This window comes from Periplaneta americana, chromosome 11 (assembly GCF_040183065.1).
Source record: "Periplaneta americana isolate PAMFEO1 chromosome 11, P.americana_PAMFEO1_priV1, whole genome shotgun sequence".
Classification (NCBI taxonomy): domain Eukaryota; kingdom Metazoa; phylum Arthropoda; class Insecta; order Blattodea; family Blattidae; genus Periplaneta; species Periplaneta americana.
Window position 1 is genome coordinate 150064071 of NC_091127.1, and position 17983 is coordinate 150082053.

Consider the following 17983-nt stretch of genomic DNA (forward strand, 5'->3'; position numbering starts at 1 on the left):
CCAAAATGGCGGGCGATTATATTAAGTATTTATCGAGCCTTAAGAAATGAATAACATCTTCATCAGCGGATCACAAGACGCACATGTTTAAATGTAGCCAACCTGCAACGCGATTGGCTGCCGGAAATTAGAGCGACAGGACTATACATATCAACATGAAATGAATCACTGTTGAAGTTCTCTATACAAAATTCAACAAACCTTGTAAGATTTACGATGTCAAATTCACATTCATCTTCGAGCCAAGATGGTAACTCCAATAACAGAGCAATATCCATCTCTTGTACTTCCCTTGGTGTAGCTAAAGCCAGCAATCCTGCATTTACCTGTAAATACATCAGAAAGAAGTTCTTGTATCCTTATTTCTTATACAAATTTACTCCTATAAACCTGCTAATTTTTTGTATGAAAAATTAAATTTGATAGTTAAATCCAAAACAATAAACAAAAGTCCAAATAACTTTGGGGTAGAATAATATTTCGGAAAGAGTGGATAGCAATCACAGATTTTACAGCTCTTTAAATGATAAATATCTTGAAGAGATCTCACAGCATCACATTTAAGGCCCAGTCAAACAGAACGCGGACTGTCTGCACGGATGGGAGGATCGCAGTCCGCCACGGACTGAGGAAGTCAAACAGAACGCGGACAGTGCAGGACGAACCAGTGTGGAAACAATTGTTGCCAAGTGCAGTATCATCGTATTTTCTCGATTTGTTTCTAAATTTGTTTGAAATTGTACTTTTACTTTCGTTTTTTCTCCTGGATTAATTAACATGTCCAGCAGCTCCTCAGATGAAGAAGAATTGCTTCTTCTGTTCGCTTTGAGCCGTTCATCAAAGCGGAAAAGAAAAAGGAAGTGGGTGCATGAAATAAATGAAAAAAGAGAGGAACTAGGCGAATTTCACAGACTGTGTAATGAATTGAATTCGTTTGAAGACCGTTTTTACGACTATTTTCGAATGTCTAAACAAAAGTTTGAGGAATTACATAGCCTTATAGAACCAAAAATATTGAAAGTGACAACAAACTGGAAGAGACTGATTAGAAGGAAGGAAAGACTAGCGATCTGCTTGAGGTAAATAATAAATAAAAGATATTCGTTTGTATTTTAAACTGTATTTATTACTAATCAACTGAAAAATAAGTATGAATATAGAAAAGAAAACACGACTAAGAAAACAGTATTATTTTGTAGACAAAATTATTATTGAGAAGTACTGTTATTTCTCTCTTGCGGTTTATTTACGAGCTGCAGTACATTTTCGTACAAATCTTTTGCAGAAGAAACAATAGTGGCAAAAACCCTAATGACATCGGAGGTGAGGTAGCTACCTCCAAGTCAGTATAATTAATTTCATTGGAAGGATTATGTATATAATTAGGATTATCTGACCACGATGAGTTGGTTGAAAAAAAAAAAAAAAGAGACGATGGAGGTGGAGTCTGGATGCCGCGTATCATATAAATGAGCATATTCTTGCACAAATTCAATTAATATTTCCGTTTCATCGGCCATTTTCTACGAGATGTCCGCCGCAGACTCTATGGAAAAACACTACTCCCTATCAGTCCGCCACGAACCAGACTAGACCGCGGCATTGGGCCAGGCGCTGTTTGACTAGGATGATGCATTCTAACGAAAGACAGAGTTCGCGGCGGACGGTCCGCCAAGTCCGTGCAGACAGTCCGCATTCTGTTTGGCTGGGCCTTAAGATGACAGAAAGCAAATTGTTTAGAAATAAGAGATATGAAACTGAAAACGAGCAAGCAAATAGTTATGAGTAATTATTATAAATGTACAGTAAAAAACTATTAAATTAACCTGGTTTAGGCAGAATGCAGAGATAGAATCTTGCTCCTTGTGAATGATTCTGACAGGTTCTGGTAATGAGGTTCCCGAATCTGACCCTTTATCTTCAGGCATCTTCATTCCATCAGTCATAGAGGGAGTGTCCATCATGGAAGAAAGAGATCGTCGTTTTCCAAACACAGCTCTGATAAAGATGTCCTGCACCTGTTCTTGTCTTACTAAGAAACTCCACAGACGACGAACTGGAGCAGCTGAAGCATGTCTTGGGCTATGGAGTTAAATTTAAGTATTTTAATTGCCATATACATAGTTGAGAAACAAAAAAACTGAATATACACAAAACAACTTCAATTTTCATTATTTTTACTTTGTGTTATTCAAAGTTAGGAGTAACGTGTTACAAATAATATCATTATTAGTAACAAAGTGAAAATAGCTTAAACTCCTTTGTTTCGTTTTCTAAATGTTTTTGGCACTCTTTATGAAATTACCCATCATTCATTATACCGGTACCAAGATTCATGAGGTAATCTGTAGAATCACCACATGAATCTTGGTAATGTTGACTCCACTATGTACTATATTTTCTCGAATAAGCTGCACACCCCACTTTTGAATGGCCAAAAATAAATAAATAAAAATAAACACAAATTACAAAAATAAAATTTTCAACAAATGTATTCACGACAAATTAAAAACAATTAAACACAAATACATTTAAGTCAACAATAAATTTTATCCTGGAACAGGGGAAGGGCCTTTAGTTTGCTTATTTCTGTCGAAACCACGTAGCCAAGAGCTGTTCCTCCATTATTTATTCAATTAGCTTGGCCTCTTACTTACTTACTTACTGGCTTTCAAGGAACCCGGAGGTTCACTGCCGCCCTCACGTAAGCCCGCCATTGGTCCCTATCCTGAGCAAGATTAATCCAGTCTCTATCATCATATCCCACTTCCCTCAAATCCATTTTAATATTATCTTCCCATCTATGTCTCGGCCTCCCCAAAGGTCTTTTTCCCTCTGGCCTCCCAACTAACACTCTATATGCATTTCTGGATTCGCCCATATGTGCTACATGCCCTGCCCCTCTCGAACGTCTGGATCTAATGTTCCTAATTATGTCAGGTGAAGAATACAATGCATGCAGTTCTGTGTTGTGTAACTTTCTCCATTCTTCTGTAACTTCATCCCTCTTAGCCCCAAATACTTTCCTAAGCTTCAGTGGCTGGTCATGATAATATCTTTGAAAAATATTGGAGTGCAAGAGGTCAAATGACTTTATTGTCAAACGCCTGGCATTAGAAAACAACAACAACAACAACCTTTCCTAAGCACCTTATTCTCAAACACCCTTAACCTATGTTCCTCTCTCAAAGTGAGAGTCCAAGTTTCACACTGGGAAATTTAGCTTTCTGACCACGAAAAACTCTCCTGTTTCTTTTGCTGATTAATAGCAGTTCCTTTTTTTTTTTTTTTCTCTCGAGTCTTTGATGCAACTTTCACTTACATAAAATTTATGGGCTGTAGCACGATTTCCATGTTCCTCTGTAATTTTGATAATTTTAAGTGAAAGAATCACAATCTCATACCTTTAGTGATACTCATTTCCAGAATTGAAAATTTAAGACACACAAACTATACACTCATCACACATGAACTTGATTCTGAAACATGTACTGCAAATCTAAACGCCATTTAATAACATTAACAACAACAACAACAACAACAATAATAATAATAATAATAATAATAATAATAATAATAATAATAATAATTGAAATACCTACATGGGAAGATAATGGCATATACTACCACCTTAGGAGTTGTGTGGGAGGGAAATTGAATAATGTTGCCAACTTCATTTCAAATAAGCCACACACCTGTATTTTTACATATATGTTTCGGAAAAAAAGTGTGCAGGGTATTTGAGAAAATACCGTATTTTTTAAATTTTACACAAACTATCTTGAGCATTAGAAAACAAGAATAAATTGTAATAATAATAATAATCCATGGTGCTACAGCCCGTGAAGGGCCTAGACCGACCAGCCGGCTGCTGGCCTCACGGCCACATTCCGAAGCAGAGGTGGACGATCATCCAACCAGAATGGAGGTATCTTGTGGTTAGCATGATGACCCCCCCAGCCGTTATAGCTAGTATTCGCAACCGGATTTCGCTATCTATCGTAGCTCCCCAAGTGCATCACGATGCTGGGTGGGCACCAGTCCCATACACTGGCCGAAATTTCATGAGAAAATTTCTTCCCCCATGAGGACTCAAACCAGCGCGCATTCCGTAACGCGAGTCCTAGGCGGGATGCCTTAGACCGCAACGCCACGGCGCGGGACAGAATAAATTGTACTGCAGAGAAATTATCTAATTATTAGAATTCTAACATATGTTAAAAAAAACTCACTGAAAAGGTGTATTGCACTTGTCTAGGAGAGAGCGATATTTGTGGATGGCTGGCCCTGTAACCGTTGTTTCCACATAGCATCCTGGAATGTAGTCAGCAGGTGGTGGTCTCCGCATTTCTAATTCTTCATTTAACATGTCCTGCCACTGACTCACAACACGCAGAGTACCATGTATCAATGGACTGCATACAGGAAGTTCTGTTATAAGGGAAATAAAGCACACAATATATTAACATTCATGTAAGAATGATAGCAATGAACTTTACTTTTAATCATCATTATGTACTGCTTCTGCTTCAAAGCAGATTCATCTTATCACTACATATCTATTACCTGTTAGTTGATTCTCTTCTTTGTTTTGAAAAGCGAATGGCTTGCATTCTTTGGATGCATTATAAGCAGTTTATTTTATGATCGTCAATATTTTCCACAACAGGATGGATATTTAATCATCCCTAATATCTTGAGTTTCCAATTTCAGTCCACAAAAGTATGTTCAAGAAGGTGAAATAAATAACGTTCGAAAATTCCAATGGGATATTAATATGATTTTACTTTTAATAAAAAATAAAATTTTATTACAATTGCATCTCAAACCTCTTGACGAAAATATCACTAGGCATTTTGTAACTGTTTTTAACTAACAGTCATAAACCATATTAATTACAAAAAAAAAAAAGCTTTCTTAAGTTGTTAAAAGAGAAGTCAAGAAACTTAAACAGCAGAGTTGGGAGAAATTAATAAAAATTATACCACAAAATATAATGTAAATGCTAGACAGATTAAAGACTAAAAAATAATGAAAAAAACTAAATCAAGATAAAAAAAGATAAATCTCTAATACGACAGTTCTTCCAAAATTTATGGAAAATGAATAATAATGATAAAAACTGATATAATTATAGCTGTTTGTGTATTAACTCTATTCAGATGGAAGAATTAGAAGTCTTAATAGAAGCAAAGAAAAAGTCCCAGAAAGTGGATTGGATATAGAATTATTTAATATGCCCTCAATTACATTTTATCAGAGATTTCTGGACTTTATTAATATCTGCTGGAAATTTGTACATGTTCCAGGGGAATGGAAAGATGCATTAATTGTGTCAATCTTTAAGAAGGGCAATAAGATAAATTGTAGTAACTATAGGGGAATTAGCCTCCTCACCTCAGGAAAAAATTATCAGAAAGATGCAAAAATTATTGCACAAAGAATGAATAAAATTGCAGTCATTATTATAGGAAAAACAAAGTGGAGTCCAGAAACATAGATCCTGTATTGATAAGATTTTCACTTCAGCACAGCGGAGAAAACTAAATATTTAAATAAATCACTATATCTGTAAGCAGAGTTGTCACTCCCACTTCCCCTTCCTCCATCTTGACTATTGCAAGCAGAGGAATGATAATGAAGATCAGCACACGACAACATCATTGAATTACGTTTACATATATTCTAAGATACATTTCCTTACCTTGTATTTCAATACCAGCCACATTAAGGAACTCTTGGAGTTGATGTTGTACCAACTTCATTAAGGCAAGCCTCATTACACACCATGAATAGCTGCTAGGATTTGAGTGTTCTGTGTTCTCTCTGTCAGGAACTTTTGGATTTGTAGTGGTGGTAGTGGTTCCCTCAAACACATCTTCCTCCTCCTCTTCATCATCTAAATCACTCACAGCTGAATCAGCAGAATCATAGTCTACGCACTCTGCTTCTGCAGGCAACTGAGGCTGCAATATATAATTTGTATACTAATTAAAGTAGACAATCGAGTTTCCTAAGTTATTATAGCAAAAAATGAAACTTAATTACAAGAGATGGATAAAAAGTTATGGCAACACTGCTGTCACGTGACGATGATGCGTTCGAGAGTTGCCAGCTGTGTGGACATGAACAAGGACTGTTAGATGAGTTAGTGCAGCCAGAGGCGACAGTACTCTGTCAATCTACTGCAGTGTGTAGAACGTTGACTTTCACAGGGATAGTGTGAGCGCCCTAAGACCACGTTTACAAAACTAGAGTAACGTTCCTGGATCAAAATTGAAGTGACACGAGGTCATAGTGCACAAGAATGTTTTCAGGGACTGCATGAAGCATATGCCGATGCAGCGTTGCCATATCGCACAGTGGCACGATGGGTTAAAGCGTTCCACGAAGGCAGGGATGCCATTCAGGACAACCTCCGTACAGGACGACCCCACATGGAGGACAACACAGTTCAACTCCTTGCTTCCCTGTTGGATGCTGATCGTCAATGGACTGCGCATGAGTTGGCAGCGGAAGTCTGAGTATGTCACAAAACTGTGCTCCACATTCTGCAAGACATTTTGGGTTACCGAGGTATAACAATGGCACCGATATTCAGTCGCAGAGGCCTTGTTGGACCGCTACCAAAGGAAAGATGACGACTTTCTTGGACGAATCGTCACTATGGACGAAACCTGGGCTCGCTCATACGAACCAACCAAACTTGAAATGTCAATCAAATGAATGGAAGCATCCAGGTTCTTCTCGTCCGAAGAAAGTGCGCCCTACACAAAGTGCTGTGAAGGTGATGTTCATTGTGGCGTATGACATTGATGGGGTAATACTGCACCATGCTGTACCTCCAAGGCAGACGGAAAACGCGGACTACTGGAACATCCACCGTACTCACCCGATATGATCCATGCGATTACGATCTTTTCACCAAAGTGAAAGAACCACTGCGAGGGACCCGGTACAATACTAGAGATGAACTTATCCGTGCTTTAGGGCGGTCAATACGGAACATCAACAAAGATGGACGTGCTGATGGTGTATGACGCCTTCCAAACATTTGACAAAAGGTAATAAATAAGGGGGGCGACTATATAGAAGGTACGTAAATGTTGTACCCCTGTGAATAAAGCCATGTCAGAAATATCGAACTGTTGCCATTACTTTTTATCCAACCTTAGTATTTAACATAAGTGAAAAATCAATAATTGCAGAGCAAAACTATATGCAACATTGACTGTAATAGACAATTTGATTACAGGTAGTGGTGAATCTCACCTTAATGAGAAAATAGGAGACCATTGACATCTCAGGTGATACAAATTGTTCTCGGTATGTGGGTTTATCTTCCTTCATAAGAGGAGTTCCTGGCTGACTTGTGAACTGTCCAAGAAGCTTCATATTCAACCGAACTCGTTGTTTTGTAAGGCTTGTCATTGTAGTCCATACTCCACCTTCACTACCACCACTTGGTTCTCTTTCCAAGCTGCCTTGAGACTAAAAGAAATGAGAAAATAAAATTATTTACAATGTAATGTGAAGAATTCTATTACAATTTTTCATACACCAAATGGAACGAGGTTTCTGTAGCTCTAAATCACACTAATAGATTACTGTGCCCGTAACTATCAATTAAGAGACTTCCCAATCAAAAATAAGGAGCCAAATGTTTTGTGAACAATCAATGTCCAAATCAAATTACTTCAAAAAATCTTTCTTTTTTTTCCAATTTCCAACTGTTGATGTTCATATTAGTCAGTATGTGTGATCTAGTGGTTTCCTGCTTAGCTCTGTACCCATGTACATACAATAAGACAGAGTAGTACAGTCACACTATTTGTGGCATATAAAAGAACCTTACGACATTATACTTACACATTTTTTTTTTTTTTTTTTAATTCTGAAACTGACCAATTGTATCATCTATTTACAGTTCCTTCTTTTGTCGTCATCTGTGGTCTAACAGTTATCACACTACCTTTTGGATCCAAGGTTCGCAAATTCAAATCCAGTAGAGAGCAAGAAAATCTATAGTATGCCTTTCTCTAGAAGGGAAATCAAGCTGTGGGTACCATGTTGCTTAATTTGCAGTATGTAAAAGATCCTAACACATTAATCGAATTTACAATGGGCTTTTCTGGTCTCTGATCGGATCAAAAACCCTGACAGAACTGATATTTAACCCTTGCAGTGAATTTCGGTAAAGTTCAGAGGTCAAATCCACTCTCCTCACCTCCATGCTGCTGGGGCCCCCTGGCATCTTTTAAGATGCGAAAGAGAGTGTGATGAGCAGAAAGCAATGGGAAGCTACCGAATTTATCTTTTCCAAGAAAAACTGCAAACATGGCATGATGAATCTTTTCATGGTAAAAGATCCCAGACGTAAATTATGTACTGGGAGGAACGGTAAACAGGAGAAAAGTTCGGGGCAGAAGAAGATATCAATGATAGACGACATCAAGATATATGGATCATATGCGGAGGCTAAGAGTAAAGTGGAAAAAAGGAAAGATTGGAGAATGCTGGGTTTGAAGTGAAAGACATGCCATTTGGCAGAACTATGTATTATGTATTACAATGGTGTCCTTTCATTTTGCCCACACACTGTTTGTAACATTTGAATCTGGATGTCTCTGGCATCAGCTAGCAGTAAATGTAGGAATGAAGTGAAAATTCGTACAGTACAAATTAATTAGTATCGCATATGCGATACTAATCAACAGTATATATATATATATATATATATAAAATTGTCCTACTTTTCACGTGCGATATTATTCTTCTCTAGTGTTAATATTATATTATATAATTCCATTCCATAAATTTAAATTTTAGTTCCTATTTCATTTTATTTATTTATTTTGTTTTATTTTCTATATTTCTCTTATATTAATATTGCATTATATAATTTATGTAACCATAATTTTAATTTTATTTCCTGTTTTATTTTATTTTATTTTATATTCTCTTACAGGCCTATTAATATTATATCTGAACTGCGACCGAACATGAGCGCTGCTCATTCGGTCTCAAATTTTGTTAATACTACTGTATCTCCTTTTTTATATTGATTGTATTATTTTATTTCTATTTCTCTTGTTTGTAATTATATTCTTTATTCTGTATATATTTAAATTTAAATTTAAATAAATAAATAAATAAATAAATAAGTAAATAAATAAGTAAGTAAGTAAATAAATAAATAAATAAATAAATAAATAAATAAATAAATAAATAAATAAATAAATAAATAAATAAATAAATAAATAAATAAATAAATAAATGCTGTGATTTCACAGTCCTGTGTGTGATCACAGATTTCGTGTAGTAGGTTTAGATCAGAAACATGTATGGTACTTAAAATGTAGAAATGATGTGAAAATTCCAGCAATATCTAATGCATATGCTATGGAATTCACGATCCCACAAATCCCTCTGTCAGTAACAAGTAATCATTTTTTATAATAACTGGAAAATGTACCAAGAAATAAGAAGAAATACCGTTTGTGTTATGTTCATTTCATTAAGGTCCAGTTGTACAAACACGGAATAAAGCCCTGTTAAAATTAATTCCATGGCTATGTGAGAAATGTGTTGTACAGAACTCACTTGTGTAGTAGAATTGCTACTTGTAGCAACTTTGAGAAGTTTCTTGACACCACCACCAAAAAGTATAGCCCATGTTTGATTGGCGAATTTCTGTCCTGCAAGTCGGTATAGGATGAGGGAATCACAGGTTGTAACAGCATAAACAACAAGGCTCATGTATGTTGCTACAAATGCCTCACATAGAAGAACACTAAGACGAGGTGTATCTTCATCTTTTTCTCTTGCTAGGAGAGCACGGAGATTTGTTACGCCTGAAACATAATACATGATACTTTCAATGTGTGTTAAAATATAAATATAAATGCAATTACACAACTTTTAATACTATATCACTTCGGAACATAAAGTGTGTGCTTTCACGTGTTAATTAACTAGGTTACCTTGTTGACTAGTTTCAGGCTGTGGGCTATCATGAGAACTAGGTAGTTTTCACACCTTCTGACTGCAAACGTTAGTACAATGATTATTACCATGCGACTTTATGCCAATACTGAGGAAATATTCAAAAGATTTGATAACCATATTGCAACAATTTAAATTCCCTTGTTCTAACAAGATTCTAATACACTTCAATAATTTAGTTGGTTGATAAATCATTTTAATAGTTCTAAAACACTACAAACTTCGATTGCATTTTTGTTAACCTAACACCTGTTAACATTTTAAAATCTTTAGCAAAGAAGGGCAGCACTGCTACTTACAGACCTGTTACTAAATCTACGTATTACTCTGTGAAAAGATTGATTAAATCTACATACTTAGACTTCAACAAACAAAATTTTATAACACAATCTCAAGGGGGAAAATGGAACTCTCTGCATCATAATCCACAGTTAATTCCCGATTTACCACGAAAATCGTCTGTAGCTGCATTTAAATTGGCAACAGGCCATGATTGTTTGGCCAAACACCTGCATAGAATTGGAATATATCAGTCCCCTAACTGCCCATTGTGCAACTCAAACCAAGAAATGGATTCGGAACACCTCAAAATCTGTGCTTCAGTGGCTGGCCATGATAATATCTTTGAAAAATATTGGAGTGCAAGAGGTCAAATGACTTTATTGTCAAACACCTGGCATTAGAAAACAACAACAACAACATTTTAAAATTGGATAACCTCTTAATTACAAGATGTCTCACCTGGCCATTTTCCAGGATGAGTTGTAACCTGCAATGGCTCGTCACTGCTATAACGTCGTCGTCTTGTATGACCTGCTATTAGATGACTGCTTGGGCAAACAAGATTCAACCTAGCTAGGGATTCAAGTCCAGAGCTCTGGAAACTGAAAATAATTTGAATTATATTACTACAAATTTCACAATAATTTAGAAATTAAGGTGAAATTAATTCAATAACAATAATGTTCGAAACTATTGTATAGCAAATACCTAATGGTAGTTATAATCACACGAAATTATTATTGTTGATAAAGTCATCCCTATGATGATCATAATCACCACCATCAACACCAGCATTCTCATTATAATAATCACCACATGGTTATCACGTGATTCACAGATGAGGCAAGGCTTTTTGTACGTTCCATTTGAATTGTAAGTGATCTAAGGTCATATTTTTAACGCGAATTTGATATATTTCTCCAAATACGATGCGATAAACACGAAAAATGGAATCTTTTTATCATTCTTATTTGCAAACGGCACATATATATGAAACATATGAAAGGGTCCATGGAAAAACATGTAAGTATACAGTGGTAGTACAAAAATGTTATGCATTTTCCACAATGCCTCTTTATAAAACAAAGATATGAGCCATTCAGAGCAGAAGTGATGTAAGTCAGAAATGGGTAATGAGGTTTAAAGTAAACATTCTGTAAAATACAGCGCAAAGTAGCACTTGATATTCAATTTATTTAAACTATTAGTAGTCAGTGGATAGTACAACGGATATATTAACTGCTACTTTGAGCTGTATTTTACACAATTTTTACTTTAAACCTCATTACCCAATTTTGACTTATACCACTTTTGCTCTGAACGGCTCATATATATTTCTTTATACATGGCAGCTATCTGACTTTGAGTCATTCACCCAACAAAGATATACTACTAATACACTACTGAAGTTTTAATTTCAGATTTCATGTATGTTCCTACTTCAACACCAAGCCATTTAAACATTTTATATTAAATTACTTAATTTAATAAAAGGCTATTTTTATGACTAGTTACAAGTTTTGTGCACGATTTTTGTACATAACATTAGGAATTAATATCACTAAAATACAATATCCATGACTAATTGAGACTGACGAAACTTTAGGGGGGGGGGGGGGAAATGTTGCAAATTTATTGCCAAACACCAATACGTTTATATATGTATATGAGCACATCCTTGGAAGACACTACACTTCTCTTCCTGTAATGGGCCTAACCTAATATCTCATACGATTTCACAATAATTCAATTGAATGATCACTCGTCTTAGTAAATAAACAATTCTACTACAAGGTGAAACTATGAAGATTTTTTTAAGCAATATTAAGAAGCTAATAGATAGTCCCCCACTTAAAAGAAATATGTAAAAGATGAAAAATGTTCACTTCTTTATGAAATATGACTTTCTTTTTCACATATGATAATATATTTGTCACAAATTCTTGCTCCAATGGATTCCAACAGCTCAACAATGAATACAGTCCTATATCCTTACTTGTCAGTCTGCTGCTTCACGCTGAATGTATCTGAATCACAGAGAGATTGGTATATACAGGCAGACAGAGCAACAGCAAGGTCGCGCAGAACAAACACCTCACTGAAGTGTGTCCGTGAAGGCATTGGGGGTGATCGCAATTCCACAATAGTCTGCAGCATGTCATGGGCTTGAGCCTATAAACATTTTTATCATAAATATGCATATTGTAAAAATGTAAATTTTCAGTATCAATGATAATTAAGTTAGTATTAATCTCTAAAATACAGTAATTAACATGTACTGCATAAGATAATGATAGTAAATTTCGTGACTATTCTCTGTAGCAAATCTCCTGCATATGACGAGAACCAATTGGAGATCGCTGCGGCATTGTAATATAGATGACTTGTGTGAGAGAGACAGTGATATCAGAGCTAGAGGGAGGGAGGGAGGGAGGGAGAAATCAGTTTTCTGCTGCACTAAAGAATGAAAATTACTTTTAAAAGTTATTGCTATTCAAAATCTTTACTAGTTTCCGAGTTACGGTGAGTTAAACGACCTTTTCGCTTCATCAAAGGACTCAAGACTCAGCTGGAATATTAAAAAAAAAAAAAACTAACTCGTAAACTCTATATGCAGGTTTGCTGCGGAGAATAGTTGTCATATTCATCTTTATATCACTAGGCCTACTGAAAGTTTTAATACGAGTATTAGTGTAACCAAAGTAATATTTTCGTTTGAGATAATGTTGAAGACTTTCACATTACATAGATCGTTTTCTTAAATGATAAAACTATCTGGTTAAAAAGAAGACAAAGAGCAAAGCAATGGGCATAATGTATTAAAAGAATTTTGAATATGACTTATGATAAAATACCTGAAGATGTCTAACAGGATCAGCTACCACAGTCTTGTTACAAGCTACACTTGCAGATAACAGAGGTAAAGTTGTAGGAAAGGGAAGTGGGGAGAGTAACTGCTGCTGCGTCTTCTCTTGCTGCAGTTCTTGAAGAAGAAGTACGAGTTCCATGCGCACTGATGCCAATCCACCACCACTGGCACCATGCAGACTACAGTAGCTCAGGAGAGTTCGTAGCAGTGTCTCATTTGCTGCAGTAAAACAATAACACTGATTAGCTTCTGCAAGAACACAAGATCACAAACCACAATCACACACACACAAAAAAGTTTGTTACAGAAGCAAAAGTCCATGTTAGGAAAATCCAACGTTTACTACTTGCTAATTGGAAAGAGGAGATAGGGAACCCACAAAGGTATAAATAACTTGAGAGTCGTAGTGAAGACAAATTGGTGGAGTGCATAAAAATATAATAAAGGCTAATACTGCTAATTTTATACAAATTCATTTAAGTGAATAAAGTTTTCGGTATATATTGATACTTAATATAAAATACTAAAACTGACGGCAATAACTGATATCAAGAGTACTTAGTTTAACTAGTACTAAGTCAAAAATAACTGGACAAAACACTGTATTTACTGATTAATTTTTCAACTTCTTTACTGTGTTAATTTTTAGAATTTACCTGGGTGACTAGTTTCAAAGTGTTGTTCTTCATTGTCCAATTGTCATGACAATGAAGAACAACACTTCGAAACTAGTCAGCCAGATAATTTCCTAAAAATTAACACAGAAAGAAGTTGAAAAGTTAATCAGTGATATAATGTAAGTATTAAAAGTATACAAAGAACCCAATGAAGACACTATATTTACCTACTTGAAAATGCAGTGGGTGTAATGAAATTTTATGCTCGACCATGCCGAAATGTAGTAATTATACACCTGGTAGCAGTCCTTTAATGCACCTCATTAAAGTACACCTATTCACTATAATTCAGTTGTTCAGCCAATGAGAAATCACCTTTGTACTGATTGTACTATTATAAAACCGCAAGTATCGATTATTCTCGGTTATGCAATCGAAAGACAATTAGCGAAAAGTCACGGAGGGTGGAAATCCAATACTGTCGCAGAAGGTTATGTTCTGTTACTATAATAATTAGCGTTAATTGTAAATAATATTCAAATAAATTAAATTTGTCATCTCGTTTTTCAATTCTAAATCAATTTCCAGGTTATATCAAGACTAATCTTCATGTTATTCTCTAGATTATATCAAGTTCAATGACATTCGTGTTTCGGAAAAAATCAATACTTTCGCGTCTGCGCACATCTCACAATTCAGGTCAGTTCCACTCCTCACTTACATAACCATAACATGAATACTTCTGAATAATTTCAAGTTAGAAATATGGTCGAGCATAAAAAGTCGTATGAAACTCGTCTATAATGGTAATTAAGATGCTCGTATGAAAATTATGAAACTCGCTTGCGCTCATTTCATAAACAAACATACTCACGTCTTAATTACTCCCATTATAGGCTCGTTGCATAATGGACTATTAAGATTGTTCACACAAAATTACGAAATATTGTTACCTGTACGTATTAACCAGGACGTAAGTGCTAGTGCTAGTGATTGACACTAGAAGTATATACTTAATTTTTATTCATTCCACCCATTATGTCCAGGTGACAACAACCTTATGAAAGCACACTACCAGCCTAGGGCAGAAAAGCTGCCCTTCTAGCAATTTATTTTGCACAATGCTCATAAGGTGATCACGGGATGTTATTACTAATGACCGTTAAGATATACAAGATTATGACGTATGGAAAAATACACTGAAACAGAAAACTTAGAAAAATATGCAAGTAAATCAATCTATAATTAGAGTAAACTAAACATTTTGGGACCTATTATTTCTATAACATTTCATATGATACTAGCTCTTGTGTAATACTAATCAAAATCAAAAGAAAATTGTTATCCTGATTCAATGAATGACTGTTGGCATACACACTTCAAATAATTTGAAGCAGCATTGGAGTCGAATTTCATGTGCTTGTTTACTTGATAAATTTACTCACAGACCTTGATTGAGAATAACAAAATTTATCCAATGACTCGGAAGAAAAGATTTGGATGGACACAGAGCACACCAAAATCTCCTTCTCATGTCAGAAATACTGGAAACTTTTACCTTTGTAGAATCTCAAAATACATTTTTTTTTTTTTTTTTTTAGAATCACAATACTTTCTCTTTAATTCGTATAATTAGAAACTATGATTTGGTATACAACCTGTTGGTTGTAACAATACATGCTCTTGAATACCTGTACAATATAACAATAAAACATTTCACAATCAAAGATTCTGAGACTGGCACACCAATGACAAACCTTTTAGCCATTTCTTTCGCTTTGCTGCCCGCTGAACTTTAGCTTCAAAATCCATCTTCTCAGCCATGAGAATCTCATGAAGGGTGGGTTTGTCACCAGGACGCATCATCATGGTTGGTGTTGTGTTGTGATCACGTAACTCCTGTGTTGCATCCATTATGCCTTCGTCTATAGCATACACACATCATGCACAAAACATATGACCCAGTTAGTATGTTATAACATTTATCTCCAATGTAATAAGCAATAAACCCAGGGTGACCAGACGTCCTGGTTTTACCAAACAGTCTCGGTATTTAGTACTTTGTACTGCTTCCCACCTCACAATTCTCCTACCCGCTATAATTGCCCCTTTGTCGAGCAAGTTTCATTTCACCTCTCTCTAGGCACTCCCATTACACCTCACTTCTTGTATCTCCCGTCCTAGGCTCGTCACATCTTCAACTAGCTTCAATCAGAGCAACTAGCTTCAATCAGAGTCATAGGATCAAAAATTCCAATACTCGAGATTTTCTCAATGGCACTCCCGTTTCCCCTGCCCACGACCCAGTGGAGGAGCTAATTGATGAAATAAATATCTGTATCTGTAACCAGCGTCTTTCCTTTCTACGTCGTCACATCAACCTCCCACACAGGTGTGTGACCTCAGACAGCACAGAGACATCAATGGAGACCGGTTCAGGACAATATATTTAGTTATGTTTATTTTCTTTAGCATTTATACTTAAAATTGTACAATGAAAAACACAACTGTAGTAAGTATTTTCAAGCCATTTGTAATATTATCGTTCATTTAATGATTTACTTCACTACTCATTTCTAGATCATTACCTTTTAAGGTCCTTTTCACTTTTTTAGGCAATAAAAACCAGATAAAAATAAGAATTTAATATTATTCAAGTAAATACGGTCAAAATGAGAACACGTTTTTGGAATCTGTACTGATACTATATGACATGGAAGTTAATGATGTATAAGGAAGTACAGTAAAATCCCATTAAGTCGGATATTATTTAATCTGAATGAGTACACTAAAATAAAATTTGACACAGAAAAAACAAAAACAAATTACTGTACTCATGCCAAGCAAGATTTAAATTCCCACAAAGTGTCATTTTTATTTCTACGAAAGTGCAATAAATAACTTCCAACACTTCCATCTCCTCCTAACCTGGACCCTATTGAGCCAGTCAACTCTGTAGGACGTTCAGATGAAGACTAGATTTTCTTATATTCAGAGCTAAATTGGCAAAACAATACCAATTGCAAGTGAAACTGCAATATCATCGGAAAAACTTAAGCATAAATCTCTTTCTTTATACGAGAAAGTGATTGCAAATCTTAAAAATATTATCACTGTATGTTCCAAACAAACATTGCCCGATTTGTTGACGAGAACCAGAATAGCCCCCCCCCCAAAAAAAATATCATTCCATTTAAAATATCAGAGCGTCCCTTCTACCTCTCTGTGACCCAACAGAATGCCATCCACGGTGCAATATGAAAGGCTCCCCTCCTCTAATAAGATTTGTAAAAATTTGCATTTAGTTTTATTAATCCATTTAAGAGAAACGAACTTGTAACACTTTATTTGGGCCACCTCGTGTGTGTGAAAGTATAAGAGTGAGAGAGATTATGAGAATCGGTGTGTTTGTGTTTATGCATGCATGTCTATATTACTCCTTACAGGCAAACAACTTAAAGGTGTAGTGTTCTCATACATTATGTTATCATAATTGTATTTAGCATTTTTTTAAATACCTAAGCCAGATGTATAGTTGTTTGTCTTGTAACATAAAATAACTGCTATGTAACAAAAGAAAAATAATAATATTAAAAACTGCCGTTTTAAGCCCATTTTCATGTGTGCAAACCCAACTGAAGCCATTTTTCACTATGATTAGTCGAACGTTACCCATAAGCAATTAAAACCATGCTACAAACCACGCAACAATTTCTAAATGTAACCCAAAATATAAATTTATGGCTGGATATTTCTAGGAAAACTGTATTCCTTCCCTACAGATATGATTCATTCTAGTAACATGCACCTGTCTACATACCAGCACTTGCTGACTCTATGTCGCCAAAACTGTAGTTGCAGAGCTGCCTGAGTGCTTCCACTTCTCTCTCCAGCCACACGTACAGGTGGTAACGTAACTGACCTCCGTCCACCTCGAATCCTGTTGCTAAAGTGGACAGCTCCTCCATTAAGATCTTCAGACATGCTACGAATTTCAGTTGTTGTGCCATGATGTCCAACTGACCTCCATTCTCAGCTGTATCTTCAACTGTTAAGAATAAATATCAGAAATTAAATTAGATTTTAATGTGAAAATTATTATACATAGTAACATGTGCTTTCTATAGATATCAGAAGAGCTACGCAGAGTCTCAAAACAGCAATGAAAGATCGAAAGAGATGGAAACTAAGGATTTTTTTAGCTGGTTA

The 17983-nt window shown here is 35.5% G+C and overlaps 1 protein-coding gene across 4 annotated transcripts in view; it reads right to left on the reverse strand.

The window, feature by feature from the left end:
- Rbcn-3A (rabconnectin-3 alpha) overlaps window positions 1–17983 on the reverse strand; it is a 190436-nt gene that overhangs the window by 36410 nt on the left and 136043 nt on the right. For 3 of the 4 annotated variants that reach the window (XM_069840225.1, XM_069840224.1, XM_069840226.1), the window contains exons 40-50: window positions 17595–17822; window positions 15532–15699; window positions 13144–13376; window positions 12285–12460; window positions 10748–10890; window positions 9605–9855; window positions 7274–7492; window positions 5706–5967; window positions 4233–4431; window positions 1827–2082; window positions 202–326 (exon numbers count right to left, since the gene is read on the reverse strand). In XM_069840225.1, coding sequence (XP_069696326.1) covers window positions 202–326; window positions 1827–2082; window positions 4233–4431; window positions 5706–5967; window positions 7274–7492; window positions 9605–9855; window positions 10748–10890; window positions 12285–12460; window positions 13144–13376; window positions 15532–15699; window positions 17595–17822 — 2260 coding nt within the window. The remainder of the gene's footprint in view (window positions 1–201; window positions 327–1826; window positions 2083–4232; window positions 4432–5705; window positions 5968–7273; window positions 7493–9604; window positions 9856–10747; window positions 10891–12284; window positions 12461–13143; window positions 13377–15531; window positions 15700–17594; window positions 17823–17983) is intronic. The other variant, XM_069840227.1, reaches the window with a different exon arrangement.